General features: G+C 44.8%; 1 protein-coding gene across 1 annotated transcript in view; it reads left to right on the forward strand.

The window, feature by feature from the left end:
• DTL (denticleless E3 ubiquitin protein ligase homolog) overlaps window positions 1-1,014 on the forward strand; it is a 31,255-nt gene extending 30,241 nt beyond the window's left edge. The window contains exon 15 of the mRNA XM_040427581.1: window positions 276-1,014. Coding sequence (XP_040283515.1) covers window positions 276-338 — 63 coding nt within the window. The 3' untranslated portion in view covers window positions 339-1,014. The remainder of the gene's footprint in view (window positions 1-275) is intronic.
• The last annotated feature ends 15,411 nt before the right edge of the window (window positions 1,015-16,425 follow it).

Here is a 16,425-nt window from a genome sequence, read left to right on the forward strand (position 1 = left end):
TTTTTTAATCTGACAGACCTGATTTGAAAATTTGCGCAAAAAATTGTGTGCTACAAAATTGGCAATTTTATGACATAAAACCTGTGCAAATCAAATGATAAATGGCTCCCTGTAGGTCTTGCAGCTCTAGTAATATCCAACCAGCGGCTGTCTATTTTGGGAACTACTACTCCCAGCATGGTCTGTCCTGAAGCATGTTGTGATCACTACAATATGGATTTGCTTGTCTCGTGTTCCTGTATATAAGTGTCATTTCTGTCTGCTTTTTATTTCAGGCTTCTTCCCCACATTCTGTAAGGAAGATTTCCATGTACTTTCAGAAGAAGCTCACCGAGTAACCAAGGTGTCTCTAAGAACACTGCCCCTACCTGAATGTGACTCCAGACGGTGCTGGTCCTGAAGTGTTCTGTCCGGCTCGCACATGCTGTGTCACCTGTGAACCAGAGACTAATCGAAACAAGCTGATAGGATGATGGGTCACTGCCATTGTAACAATGTGGGATATTATATATCTAACCGTCATCTAGTGTCTGATCAAATTCTCCATGATTTGTATCGGGGCATCACTTACTGCCATGGTGTGCTGCTCAATATACTGACATATTTGTATAGCATGGAGGAGATGCCAGCAGATCCTGATAACGTAAGCTTAATTCACTTTAATGCAGTGGTCTCCATCCTGTGGTTCTCCAGCTGTCAGGGCATGCTGGGAGTTGTTGTTTCCAGTATAATTATGGAAAGAAAGTCATAGATTCATGCGTTACCGTTACAGCACTTTTACACATTACTGATACTAACAAGATTTGCCGACCCTCTACCATCCACCATTTTGCCATATATAACAGTTTCCACTTGCACGAGTTGATCAGTTTTAATGTTTATCTTTTTAAGGAATTTTTATTTCTGTTTTAGGATTTTAGTCCTTTTTCTGCTGTAGAATTTTACCTAGAATTCTGAATTGTATTTATTGTTTGGTTCATGGGCATAGCACTGTTTTAATATTGTCCTGTTAATTATTTCAGTTGTGTAAATACAAAGGCGTTATAGAAACATGGTCTGCGGTTTTTGTACTTTATAGAAAGTTTCAGGCTAGATCATCATTGTAACGGTGAATACTTTGCTTTAGATGCCACAATGCGAGAATATACCCATTTCAATACAGGAAACCAGACCTGAGAACTGCTGTGGATAGGGAATAAGTATTTTTAGTGGGAAGTGTCTGTTTAAAGGGTTTTCCACGCAAACCCTAGTTTGACACTAGTGTTTAAAATCTTCTGGCAGGGGCAGCCAGCCGGAGTTCCTCATGGCCGGAGGACCACCAAGCCCCATTGACTATAATGGGCCCAGCAGCATTGTCCTGGTGAGTCCCATTATAGTCAATAGGTTCCGGTGGGGAAAGGCAGTATCTGGTAGTGTTAAACTTGACTAACTATAGTATGGGGGGGATAGCTTGGCTATTTTGGTCATTCCCATAGAGTTGAATGGAGCGACAGTGGATATGCACTCCATTCAGATGGGGTAACATGGGACACCATTCTTATGATCAGTAGGAGTCCCAGCAGTCAGACCCTTACTGATCAGACTCTAACCACCAATCCTGTGAATAAATGTTTGGTCTGAAGACTGTTTTCAATTCAGGTTTTTACCACTCAATAGGTTATGATTTTATTTTTTCTGTATTTTAAAATGCATATAAAGGTACCTGCACTTAATTTTTTTTTTTCTTTTAAAAAGCCTGGATTTGCACTCCGCTTGCAGTGGCATTTTGCTATTTATCTAGAGGGTTACAGCACTGCATCTACATGCTCATTGAAAGTCTATAGTAAAATGTCTACCTGCAGTGTTTGTGGCATTTCAGTAGTGTTTTTGGTGTTCATTAATTTTTTATTTCAAGATGCAGCATGCATTAGACAGCAAACAGCAAGTCTTATGGATATTTTCTTTTTTGTATAAACAGGTTTTTAGATGGTCTTGACTTTATATTAAAAAGCCTGTGGAGAAAAACTCCAGCTTGAATTGAATGGTTGCCATGGGTAACTATTGCAGCCATTTTGATACATTTCCTCCACGTGAAAATGTGTGTGTGTGTATATGTTTAATATCCCATGGAGGTCTGGATTTGGAATGATACTCACTCAAAGTGGAAAATCTAATTTCAGGCTGTTCCAACTTCAGTGGAAATGCCTCAAGACAAGTGAGGCTCAGTAGTGTGTGTGGTCTCCACGTGCCTGTATGACCTCCCTACAACGCCTGTGCATGCTCCTGATGAGGCGGCAGAGGTTCTCCTGAGGGATCTTCTCCCAGACCTGGATTAAAGCATTAGTCAGCTCCTAGACAGTCTGTGGTGCAATGTGGCGTTGGATGGAATGAGACATGATGTCCCACATGTGCTCAAATTGGATTCAGGTCTGGGGGACGGGCGGGCCAGTCCATAGAGTCAATGCCTTCATCATGCAGGAACTGCTGACACATTTCAGCCACATGAGGCCTAGCATTGTCATGCATCAGAAGGAACCCAGGGCCAACCGCACCAGCATATGGTCTCACAATGGGTCTGAGGATCTCATCCCGGTACCTAATGTCAGTCAGGGCACCACATCATTACTTGACCCACTGACAAACCGGTCCTGCTGGAGGATGTTGCAGGCAGCAGGATGTTCTCCACAGCGTCTCCAGACTCTGTCACATGTGCTCAGTGTGAACCTGCTCTCATCCATGCACACACAGGGCGCCAATGTCGAATCTGCCAATCGTCCTGCACGGTGTTGGGCTGTAAGCCCAACACCAACTTGTGGACATCAGGCCCTCATACCACCCTCATGGAGTTGGTTTCTCACTGTTTGGGTAGACACATGGCTATTAGTGGAGGTCATTTTGCAGGGCTCTGGCGCAGCTCCTCCTGTTCCTCCTTGAAAAAAGGAGGTAGCGGTCCTGCTGCTGGGTTGTTGCCGTCCTATGACGCCCTCCATGTCTCCTGGTATCTGCTACATTTTCTTGACACAGCTCACATTGATGTGCCATCCTGGATGAGCTGCACTACCTGAGCCACTTCTGTGGGTTGTAGACACTGCCTCATGCTACCTCTAGGGGTGAGAGCAATGATAAAATGCAAAACTGACCAGAACAATAGCCAAAAAGTAATGGTCTGTCTGAAGAACCGCTCCTTTATAGGAGTTGTCTTGTTAATTGCCTATCACTTCTGCCTCTTCAATTTGCACAACAGCAGGAGAAATTGAATCACATTCATTTTTCCTTCAAAACTGGACAGGTTGATTTCACAGAAGTGTGATTGACTTGCAGTTGCATTGTTTTTGTTCCCTTTATTTTTTTTGAGCAGTGTATATAATTTTTTTATTTTTATAGACTCATGAGGAGATTAAAAAAAAAACTAGTGTTAAGGAAAGCTGGTTTAGTTGCCTATAAGCAATCTGTTTGATCTTTTGGTTTTCCAAAGGATCTCTTAAAAAAAAAAAAAAAGGTGGAATCTGGTTATTAGCAACTAGACCAGTTTTCCTTTACACCAGTTTTGATAAATCTCCCTCAGAGCCCCTCTGTCTGTAGCATCTAAGCCACAAAAACTGCTGCTGTAAGATGTGCAAAAACAATTTTGAAAGAAACCTGAAAAAAGACTGCATTCCCAGAAACGGCACATAATGCTGCCAGCTACTGTCCACTTATCGCTACTCACTGGCAGGTTTCCACTTGTATACCAGAAGGTTAGTGTTGTGGAATGCACTTTATTACACTAGAATACCTGGCACCCAATTAGTCGAATAGGATTGTTCTCATGTGAAGCTCTTGGCCCATGTGATTTAACTAAGGTGCTCACTACTTGTGGGCAGACCTCAGTGTCTAAGAAATTGCTGCTCATTCCCCACCTGAAGGAGCATATTTTGCGCTCCCCTGCAGCCATGATACGGTCACACACTCATCCTACACAGCCCAGCAGCGTGATCCGTGTGACCCTATAATACCTGCTGGGGGGCTGCCGGCAGGTGACTGGTGAAGCTGGGAGATGACATGATCCTAATGACGCAGAGACAGTTGAATGGGACATACCTCAGCCCTCCTGGTGCTGCAGGTTCCAGGACACTGGGGAGGTGTGTTTAAAGAGGACCTGTCACCGCTCCTGACATGCCTGTTTTAATAGCTTCATGCATTCCCCATGTAATAATTCTGGAGCATCTATTCTGATGACTCTATGTTGTGCCTTTCCTTTATTATTTCTACTAGAAGTTATGAATGAATTGCTAGCAGTCTGCAGTAAGGGTACAGAGGGGAGGTAACCAGCTGGGGGGGGTGTACTGCTGCCATTTTCAGACTGGTTACCACCCCTCTGTACCCTTACTGCAGACTGCTAGCAATTCATTCATAACTTCTAGTTGACAGATTAAAGGAATGGCACAACATAAAGCCATAAGGCTAGATGCTACAGAACGGTTATTACATGATGAATACAATAAGCCATTAAAACAAGCATGTCGGGAGTGGTGACCGGTCCTCTTTAAACTCTAATATTAGCAGTTACCAGTTTTCTCATTGCACTGACCAAGAAGAGGTAATATAAGGGAGCTGATAGCAGGAAGCGAGTCTGTGTGTGGCTGAGGCCACATGTACTGTGAGATGTAGGCCTGGATCTGGCCACTTTGGAATGAAGGAAGATCAAGTGACTGAGTAAGGGGTGTTATCATTTGGGAAATTTGTGGCTCATTGATAAGTGCAGGTCCCACCTCTGGGACCTGTTAATGTCTAAAGAACAGATCCCCAAGTGAGGAGTGCACAGCAACCCCTCTATTCACCACTCTGAAAAAAAGCAGCAGATCGTGCTTGTCTGGATATTTTTGGAAGTCCCATACCAGTGACAGGAGAGGACAGTGTGCATGCTTGGCTTACTCTTCATTCAGGGCAAGGCCCCATTTTTTTGAGGTAGTGGTTGTGAGACAACCCCTTTTTAAGTTTTGAAACATTCCAAAAACCACCAAGTCTAACATGCAACCACCAAGCTTATTCTGCCACTTGGTATGTTTTATAACCATCAAGTGTTTGTGCCACTAGTGTGAAGCCAAATAGTCATGTGTTCTGCAATCAACGTTTAGCATCCCTTACACCCTGAACAAATACATGCCCCCTAAATAAAGTCCTCACGCCTGAGCCACTCGACCAATACAGATCCCCCAAACTGCTCAAGCCATAACCCAAACCAGACGCCGTAGATACTCCCCTCTCCTTGGTCCTGCAGATTGTAGTCCTCTTCAATCCAGAGCAGTGTACTCTGCCATAAAAGCTTTGTCTGGTACTATACGTACAGAGGTACTCTTTCCTAGAAGCATTGTTTCTCTATAAATACAAAATCGGCTGGTGCGTGCAGTGATTTTTTTTGTTGTTGGATTTGGGCATGAAAAAAATTAATTCTAAGGTACAGTACGGTAGCATTATTACTGCTCTGCGCGAAACAGAGCTGCAACTTGGTGCCTGATCACATAGGGAGGCATCTGTGGTAGTCCTTTTATGACTTGGTCACAGAATTTGTGATACCTACTGCAAGCTATCATTGTGCTAAAAGTAAAGGGGAGGATGATTTAAATAGTGTTTGTGCCTCTTTTTGACTTCTGAATGTCTGGAGAGATTTTCAAGGCTGGAGGGGTTTAATGATGGCATATTGCATGGCGGTCCAGTGGCTCGGATACGACACCTACCGAGATGTTTATTGTAATGAATACAGAAGTGACCTTTTCTTATATATATGGAAATACAAATGCCTCAAAGGCAGCCAGTAACTTCTGTCTCCAGCATGTCTATTCCTACAGTTTATACATTCATTGTAAACTATGTTAAGATTATTGCTTCAAATCGCAGTGGAAGGGGTTGCGTTGACCCTGAAAAAAAAAATTGGGGGATGGCCGGGCTCAGTTTGAGAGTGAGGGGGGGGAAATCGCCTTCTCTGAGCGTCCCGGTTCCTTGAGTGACTTTGTCTCGGCCGCTACCGGTCAGGAAGTGTGACATGTCGACTCCCCGCACATAGCCAATCGGTGGTCATGTGCTGTTTCTGCTGACGGCACCAGTAATGTGCATGGAGTTAGCATGTCGCACTCCTTGCCGGCAGGGGATGGAGATGCACTGGATAGGTAGGAAGGCGCTTTATACCCTCTCCAGCTGTTCTGAGACTACAACTCTCAGAATGCTTCATTCACTTTTAATGGGAGTTACAAGAACACCAGAGCATGTTTGCATGCTGGGAGTTGTAGTTTCACAGCTGAAGGTTGCTGAACTCTGCTCTGTTTTGTACTACATAAGAACAACTTTGGTTTAGGGGGAGGGGGAGTGCGCAGCCAACATGGAAACAGTCATTTATACCCTTGTGTACAATGCAAAAAACTTCTGCCTGTTCACGAACTCTGCTCTCAACCATACAGCAATCATTGTGAGTATGGAGAGGAAATATTAGCAATGCCTGATTGGCAGTTAGGTGGTTCTTTTGCTATACAGATCCCTGCCGCCGAGCCACAACAGTGACTTGCAGAGATGCTACCCTAAGGCTAGAGCACTGGATGAGTAATACAATTCTTTTCTATAAGCAGTTTTTCCATCCATTTGGAAATTGTGCACCACCCTTGAGGCATGTAAGAGCGTTGGAAATTGGCCTCGCACCTCTTACAAAAAAATAATAATGTGTCTTGTTGCTATGGATTACAGTTTGACCCTCTTGCGGCAATGCCACCTAGCTGTGTTATATTGTGTTTATGCATGCTATTGTATCTCTCAGCACTTAACTGTGCCACGGAAACTGCCCCAATGATATGCCAAGTTAAGATTATATGGGATTTACCATGTACTGTGAGACGCCAGCAATTGAATGGTAAATGTGTGCACTACTGTTGCAAGTTTTCAGAAAATGGGAATATACAGCACTGATGTCACGGGCAGTCCATCACACCATAGTTGTATACAATGCATTTGGGAAGTCTTCAGACCTTTTCAGACAGTTGACATTTTATGTTGCGGCCTTGCGCTGAAATATATAAAAAAAAAAAAAAAAACTTTCCCCCCATCATTCTGCACTCAATGCCTCATAATGAGAAAGTGAAAACCTCACCTTAGAAATCTTTGCTAATTTATTGAAAAGGAAAAACTAAAATCTTGCCCTGGACATAAATATTCAGAGCCTTTTCTCAGGACTTCGTTGAAGCTCCTTTTGGCAGCGATTACAGCCTCCAGGCTTCTTGGGTATGATGCCACAAGGTTTGTACACCTGGTTTGGGCATTTTCTGCAGGTCCTCTCAAGCTCTGTCAGGTTGGTGGACAGACATTTCTAGGTCTCTCCAGACATGTTAGATGGGGCTCTGTCTGGGCCACTCAAGGACATTCACAGAGTTGTCCCTAAGGCACTACTGTGTAGTCTTCGCTGTGTGCTTAGGGTCATTGTCTTGTTTGAAGCTGAACCTTTTGGCCCAGTCTGAGGTCCAGAGCTTTCTGGATCAGGTTTTATTAAGAATATCTCTGTACTTTGCTCCATTCAGCTTTCTCTAAACCCTGACCAGTCTCCCTATCCCTCCAGCATGATGCAGCCACTGCCATTCTTCACTGTAGGGATGGTATTGGGTAGGTGATCAGGGCTGGCTTCAGGTTCATGTGGACCCTTGGGCGATAAATCTCTGTGAGCCCCCTTGTGGCATTTGTCAAATGTCACCACAGCATCTGAGAGTGTTAAAAAACGGAAGCGCGGGCTTCCTGCTCATACGCGCCTTACCCCAGCGGAGATTAGGGAAAGCACCCTGTTCTACAAATGAGCTGCAGCCTGTACTAGGCTTCCAGGCTCATTGTTAGTATATCCCCGTTCAGGCAGCAACAGGTTAGTATATCCCAGTTCAGGCAGCACTAAACTGTGATATAGTGATTTCTATCGAGAATAGTGGAGCAGTTTTCATTATTCTGTAGAAGTTGCAATCTGATGAAAAGTAATAAAAAAAAAAAGTAAAAAATTAAAATAGTGTTTAAATTATAAAAAAAAGCTTAAAGCATAAAATCAGCCCACTTTCCCCAAAAATTAACAAAAAAAAATACAATTATGGGCATCGTCGCATGCAAAAACACCCATACTATTAAAATATAAAAAAGTTAGCCCATATGGTGAAGGATGTAACAGAAAAAATAAATAAAAAAAGGCTGATTTGCCCTTTTTTAAATCCCTTTATCTCCCAAGAAAATTGAATAAAAAGTGATCGTCATACACACTCCAAAATGGTATTGTAAATTTTTTTTTACAGATTTCCCTCAAATGAGTCCCCACACATCTCTGTAGACATAGCTATAAAAAAAAAAAGTTATGGGGGTCACCGGGGAGCAGGGGTTCTGTTAGGGTTACCAACTTTCCGAACAAAAAAGAAGTTACACAAATTTAAAAAGGTTGGTGTGTCTATTTAACCACCTCAGCCCCCTTAGCTTAAACACCCTTAAGGACCAGGCCACTTTTTACACTTCTGCACTACCCTACTTTGACCGTTTATTGCTCGGTCATGCAACTTACCACCCAAATGAATTTTACCTCCTTTTCTTCTCACTAATAGAGCTTTCATTTGGTGGTATTTCATTGCTGCTGACATTTTTACTTTTTTTGTTATTAATCGAAATTTAACGATTTTTTTGCAAAAAAATGACTTTTCACTTTCAGTTGTAAAATTTTGCAAAAAAACCGACATCCATATATAAATTTTTCTCTAAATTTATTGTTCTACATGTCCTTGATAAAAAAAAAAAAATGTTTGGGTAAAAAAATAATGGTTTGGGTAAAAGTTATAGCGTTTACAAACTATGGTGCAAAAATTTTAATTTCCGCTTTTTGAAGCAGCTCTGACTTTCTGAGCACCTGTCATGTTTCCTGAGGTTCTACAATGGCCAGACAGTACAAACACCCCACAAATGACCCCATTTCGGAAAGTAGACACCCTAAGGTATTCGCTGATGGGCATAGTGAGTTCATAGAACTTTTTATTTTTTGTCACAAGTTAGCGGAAAATGATGATTTTTTTATTTTATTTTATTTTTTTCTTACAAAGTCTCATTCCACTAACTTGTGACAAAAAATAAAAACTTCCATGAACTCACTATGCCCATCATGAAATACCTTGGGGTATCTTCTTTCCAAAATGGGGTCACTTGTGGGGTAGTTATACTGCCCTGGCATTTTAGGGGCCCAAATGCGTGCGAAGTAGTTTGAAATCAAAATCTGTAAAAAATAGCCGGTGAAATCCGAAAGGTGCTCTTTGGAATGTGGGCCCCTTTGCCCACCTAGGCTGCAAAAAAGTGTCACACGTGGTATTGCCGTACTCAGGGGAAGTTTACATATACCCATGCTGGGTGAGAGAAATATCTTGGCAAAAGACAACTTTTCCCATTTTTTTTTATACAAAGTTGGCATTTGACCAAGATATTTCTCACCCAGCATGGGTATATGTAAAATGACACCCCAAAACACATTGCCCAACTTCTCCTGAGTACAGCGATGCCACATGTGTGACACTTTTTTGCAGCCTAGATGGGCAAAGGGGCCCACATTCCAAAGAGCACCTTTAGGATTTCACCGGCCATTTTTTACAGATTCTGATTTCAAACTCCTTACCACACATTAGGGGCCCTAGAATGCCAGGGCAGTATAACTACCCCACAAGTGACCCCATTTTGGAAAGAAGACACCCCAAGGTATTCCGTTAAGGGGCATGGCGAGTTCCTAGAATTTTTTTTTTATTTTTTGTCACAAGTTAGCGGGAGATGATGATTTTATATATTTTTTTTCTTACAAAGTCTCATATTCCACTAACTTGTGACAAAAAATAAAAACTTCCATGAACTCACTATGCCCATCACGAAATACCTGGGGGTGTCTTCTTTCCAAAATGGGGTCACTTGTGGGGTAGATCTTCAATTAAGATGGTGGCGGCCGGCCCGTTGCAAGCAAATGGATGACTTTTTTATTTTATTTTACACTGTTATTTCTACCAGATGCTGCGATCATGTATGAATGCGGCCAGGGGCGTTGCTAGGGTCTCAAAAGATCCAGGGCCACCCCTCCCCCCGCACACTGCATTTTGATGTACTTGCTATACAGCAGCAGATACCTGTCACATCCAGGGCCTCCCAGTTAACTTCTCCTCTGATGTAGATCTTCTCTGTCATCTTCTCTATTTGGTCCAGACAACTTCTCTCAGCCGCCTCGGCTCTGCAGAGTGAGACACACAGACATCTTAGCTTCCTCACATTTCTATCATCATCCCCCAACCTGGAGTCCCCCCCAGTGTTATCCTGCTGCTCGCTGTGCTCCCCAATACCCCAAATACTATCCTGAAGAAAAATTAGTGCCCCAATAGTAATATGGCCCCCTACAGTGCCCCCAACTGTGATAACGCTCTGGCTCCCCAAGAGTGCCCCATTAGTAGAAGAGCCTTCCAGTATTAATAATACCCTTACAGAGCCCCCAGTGGAAATAAGACCCCCCTATTGTTCCCCCAGTGGTAATAAAGTTCTCTGCAGATCCCTCAGTAGTAATAAGGCCCCCCATAGTGCTCTTAGTAGAAATATAGAAATAAGGCAGATCTATAAGTCCCTCCTATAGAGCCCACCGTAGTAATAACGCCTAATGTCCCCTGTATTTGCAGTGCCCCCTGTAGTTATATTCCTCCCTCTACTATACAGTCCCATGTAAATAACCACTCCATCTCTCCTGCCCCCTCCAACATACAGTCCCATGTAAATAACACTATTTCCCTCCCTTCACCATAGAGTCCCATGCAAATAACATCACACCCTCTTTTCAGCCCCCTCCAATATACAGTCCCATGTAAATAACATCCCTCTCTATCTACAGACCCCTCCAAAATCCAGTCCCATATAAATAACACCACCCCCTCCCCAGCCACCTCCAACATGCAATCCCATGTAAACATCACCCCCTCAACATTCAGTCCCATGTAAATAACATCACTCCTTTCCGCAGACCTTGGTAACATTCAGTCCCATGTAAAAAAAAACTCACTCCCTCCCACAGCCGCAATCAACATACAGTCCCATGTAAATAACATCACTGCCTCCCACAGCCCGCTCCGACATACAGTCCCATGCAAATAACATCACTCTCTCCCATAGCCGCCATCAACATACAGTTCCATATAAATAACATCCCTCCCTTTAGCCCTAACATACAGTCCCAGTTAAATAACCACAACTCCCAGTATTGCTCTGCCTCTCCCTTCACTTACCTCTCCTCATGTAGAAGACATCACCACAGCTTCTTCCCCCAGGTCTTCTCTTCACTGCCCTCCTCTCCTGCACTGGTCACATGATGGTGGCATCATTGCAGGTCCTTCTCAACAACTGCCTGTTTTACTGATCACATGACCTGTGATGTCACCACAGGTCCATTAGCTCTTCCACTGCATTAGATTCAATTGTATTGCCGTCCTCTGCAATACAATTGTATCTAGCTGGCAGGCAGGATATTCGGTGCCTGGGACAAAACATCAGGGGCCCAGGCCCCGAATGTTTAAACCTAGCAAAGCCCCTGAATGCAGCATCTGAGGGGTACAATGACGGGGAGTGGTGCAATCGCCTCTCCCTGTCATTGCACCAACTACTGATGATTGTGCAGGCAGTGTTCAGCTAGGAAGCACAAAAAAAGGCGCACCATAGGGTGATAACTTACGTATTGTAGAAAGGCACAAGGGACTATCATAGATGGAAGATATGTGTCACCAAGGTTCCTGGCCTCGGTGAAGTAGGAGCCAGTAGTGCATTTGTCCGCAGCAGTTGCTGATGGACACTTTGGTAGTTAGCATAGCTGTGAAAATCTAATCCTGGACGGCTCTTACTGGGAGTAGCCATAGTGCTGGGCGGGTGACTACTCCCCACGGGTTTTGACTGGCTTACAAAAAGTCAGCCAGGAGGGTCAGGTGGTGTGTGTGTTATTACCTGGCTGACAGTGGTGCTCTGGATAGCTAGGTGTTTTTTGAGCTGAGTGAGAGCCGGAGGGTCTCTGCCGAGGACAAAGCAAGATCCCCCTCCACTCCGTGAGGATTACGGTACTGTCAGCTGGAGTAAGCTGATCACTGCCGCCTGTTGACTTGTTGTGTGCCAACAATAAAATACATTTATTACTTCAATTTTCATCGAATAAAGGCTGCCGTGTATTTATCCGAAGGCTACCATTTGGGAAATCCCTACAATTGGTGTCGGATGTGGGCACACCCAGGATTGCTTGAAGCATCAACAAGTTAAAATGTCAGAAGCTGTTTTTCCCCCTCTGGTTGGACTCTTAAAGGGCCAGTAGCCTAAATTACTGAATGGACTTTTTTTTGTTGAAAGGAAGTTTTCCAATTGATGTCCTGGGTTAAAGCAGCAGCGGCGCTTCAACAAGAGTTTCTCTCAGGCGAACCCCAGAAGGAGAATTATGACTTATCGTTGCAGGATGCACGGGAATACTCCAGACTAAAGGCAGAAATATTGGCACGTCTGGGGGTAACCATCACTGTCCGAGCTCAGAGGGTGCACCAGTGGGGGTTTCAGAGAGGCAAGCCTCCCAGGTCCCAAATGTTTAATCTACTGCACCTCGTCCCCAGCCAAAATGGTGGAGCGGGTCGTAATGGACCGATCCATGCATGCGCTCTCTAAGCCGGTACAGTGCACAAGGAAAGCCGCAGACTGCATATGACTTAATAGGTTTGGTAGAGAGGTACTATGCCGTAGAGCCGACCCTAGCTATCCTTGAACTCCCCCTACTGGAAGGCGCGGGTTGACTCTGAAGTGCAGAAGGGTGGACGTTATGAGGCCAAGAGTCTACCAGAACCAACGCCACAACCGTCATTAAGAGAGGTCATCTGCTGGAGGTGCCATGGCCTGGGACATATGGCAGACCAATGTCCCATCAGCCCAGAACAAATGGACTGTTCTGTGGAGAGACGAACCTCAATGTTTGCGTGTAGTGCGGTTCCTAATGTTGAGGAAGAACTTCCTTTTTGTGCAATTAATATGAATGGCAACCCCACAACAGGACTTCTGGACTCGGGGAGCCCGTATTCCTCATAAGTTGGTTCCTTGGGAGTCACCTGCATTCATGGTGATACCAAGGTCTTCCCAATAGCCCAGGTCACCTTAAAAACAGAAGAGGGTACGGTGTACCACCAGGTAGGGGTCGTGCAGGGGTTGATGCTCGAGATGATTATTGGGCAAGACTGTCCTGTGTTCTGGGACCTGTGGGCCAAGGCAGTACCGCAACCACTCCCTTCTGGCCGCAGACAGCCCCGTGCTCCTAGACCCTGAGATGGTCCCTGACTTTCCATTCTCGCCATGGTAGGCGAGAATGAGGAGGAGTCTGCCCTTGAGGAGATGGTCCCTGACTTAGGTGTCTCGTGGAAACTTTGGGACTGTTCAGTTCCGAGGTGAGACTCTAAAAGGGGCCTTAAACAATATGGGGGTAGTCAATAAGGCATATCAAGAGCCAGGGGCAGACGAAAGGTACCCTCACTTTGCAATGAATGAAAACTTGTTGTACCGGGTGACTAAAATCCGGGAAGAATTAGTGAAACATCTCGTGGTTCCTAAACCATACCGACGTATGGTAATGGACCTGGCACATAGCCATGTATAATGGGGACACTTAGGGGCTGATAAAACCCTTGAAAGGGTTTTGCAGAGGTTTTATTGGCCCGGGTGCTACAGAGAAATTAAGGATTACTGCCAATCCTGCCCTACGTGCCAAGTAACCTCTCCAGTCGCAAACTTCCGATACCCTGAGGCGGTGCCCTTGAGGAAAGCTACCTCTAAAGTTATAGCCAGAGAACTGTTCCAGATTTTTCCAGAACAGGGCTGCCCAAGGAGATCCTGACTGACCAGGGGACCCCGTTCATGTCCAGGGTCATGCAGGATCTCTGTAAGGTATTAAAAAATTACCCAGTTGCGTACCTCAGTGTACCACCCACAGACAGATGGCCTGGTGGAACGCTTCAATAAAACTTTGAAGGCCATGTTGAAAAAAGTGGTAGAGAAAGATGGCTGGGATTACCTGTTGCCTTATCTACTGTTCTCAATCAGAGAGGTACCCCAAGTGTCAACAGGTTTCTCACCTTTTGAATTGTTGTATGGAAGGCACTTACGAGGCCTGTTGGATATCGCTAAGGAGACCTGGGAGAGTGAGGTCACGCCTTACAATAGTGTCATTGAACATGTTACTACATTGCAGGAGCGAATAGCTCAAATAACACCTATTGTGAAAGAGCATATGCTCCAGGCACAGGAGGCGCAAGCGAACATATACAACAATTCAGTCCAGGGGACCAGGTTCTAGTCTTAGTCCCCACAGTAGAGAGCAAGTTCCTGGCCAAGTGGCAAGCGCCCTACAAGATAACTGAGAGGGTGGGCAAAGTTAACTACCTATCAGCCAGGTAGGAGAAAGCCCTAATCAAATCTACCACATCAACTTGCTAAAACCATGGAAGGATAGGGACCCTCCTGGGAGCCCATGTCTGTTGACCCAACCAGACGCCACCATCGACAATGTAAAAGTTGCCGAAATCCTGTCACCTTCCCAAAAATACCAATGCCAGCTCCTGTTACAGCAGAATAGGGACTGGTTTACAGAATCCCCTGGCTTAACCAAGGTTGTGGAACATGAGATTTTACGGAACCTCAGGCACGAGTAAATTTAAAACCATACAGGATACCAGAGGCCTGAAGGGAGATAGTTTCCAAAGAGGTCCAGAGAGTGTTAAAACTGGGGGTAATTGAGGAATCGAAAAGTGGGTGATCTAGTCCCATAGTGCTAGTCCCGAAGCCCAATGGAGAATGGCGGTTTTGTAATGACTACCGCAAATTAAAGGAGGTGTCCAAAGTAGATGCTTATCCCATGCCCCGGGTGGATGAGCTCATTGAGAGACTAGGGCCAGCTCGACACATAACGACCCTGGATCTTACAAAGGGTGGATCTTACAAAGGGATACTGGCAAATTCTGTTGTCGAGAGAAGCTGGGGAAAAAACTGCATTTTCTACACCGAAATGGTCCTTCCAGTACATTAGGATGCCCTTTGGGTTGAAAGGGGCCTCCGCCACCTTCCAAAGAGCTCTGGACCAAATCTTACGCCCACACCGGGAATATACAGCCGCTTACTTGGATGATATAGTGATCTTCAGGCAAGATTGGGAGAGTCACCTCAGTAAAGGTCAAAGCATCCTAGATGCGCTACGAAAGGCCGGATTCACTATAAATCCAAGTAAGTGTGCCATGGGGTTGGAAGAGGCTCAATACTTGGGATATATCGTAGGAAGAGGAATAATAACACCCCAAGTAACTAAAGGGGAAGCTATCCAAAAATGGTATGTAGAAAGGCACAAGGGACCTTTATAGATGGAAGATATGTGTCACCGAGGTTCCTGGCCTCGGTGAAGTAGGAGCCAGTAGTGCATATGTCCACAGCAGTTGCTGATGGACACTTTAGTAGTTAGCATAGCTGTGAAAAAACTAATCTGGGACAGCTCTTACTGGGAGTAGCCATAGTGCTGGGCGGGTGGCTACTCCCAATGGTCCAGGCCGGGTTTTGACTGGCTTACAAAAAGTCAGCCAGCAGGGTCAGGTGGTGTTTGTGTTATTACCTGGCTGACGGTGGAGCTCTGGATAGCTGGGTGGTTTTTGAGCTGAGCGAAAGCCGGAGGGTCTCTGCCGAGAGACAGAGGACAAAGCAAGATGCCCCTCCACTCCGTGGGGATTACGGTACTGTACCTTAACAATACCTGTGTGATGTCACCAGACTAAATTGTTTTTCTTCTTTACGTGTTGGCTGGAGTAAGCCGATCACTGCCGCCTGTTGACTTGTTGTGTGCCAACAATAAAATACATTTATTACTTAAATTTTCACCGAATAAAGGCTGCTATGTATTTATCTGAAGGCTACCATTTGGGAAATCCCTACAGTATATAGTAAGAAAATGTCTCCAAAAAGGAGGCTCACCTTGTGTGGTTGTGCTATATGTAGGCACAACTCTAGTGTAAGCTCATCTGAACTGAACAGAACGGAGTGCACCAAAATGCATTCCGTTCCGTTTAGTTGCGTTCCCAGACCGGAGAGCAAACCGCAACATGTTGTATCTTGCTTTCCGTCCCGGGAAACCGATCAAGACGGATCCGTCATGACCCCCAAGGCAAGTCAATGGGGATGGATCAGTTTTCTCTGCCACAATCTGCCACAATAGAAAACGGATCCGTCCCCCATTGACTTTCAATGGAGTTCACGACTGATCCATCTTGGCTATGTTAAAGATAATACAAACGGATCCGTTCATAACGGATGCAGACGGTTGTATTATCAGTAACGGAAGCGTTTTTGCTGGACCCTGCCGGATCCAGAAAGAAAACGCTGGTGTGAAAGTAGCCTAAGCCATAAGCAGCC

This window comes from Bufo bufo, chromosome 4, assembly GCF_905171765.1.
Source record: "Bufo bufo chromosome 4, aBufBuf1.1, whole genome shotgun sequence".
Taxonomy (NCBI): domain Eukaryota; kingdom Metazoa; phylum Chordata; class Amphibia; order Anura; family Bufonidae; genus Bufo; species Bufo bufo.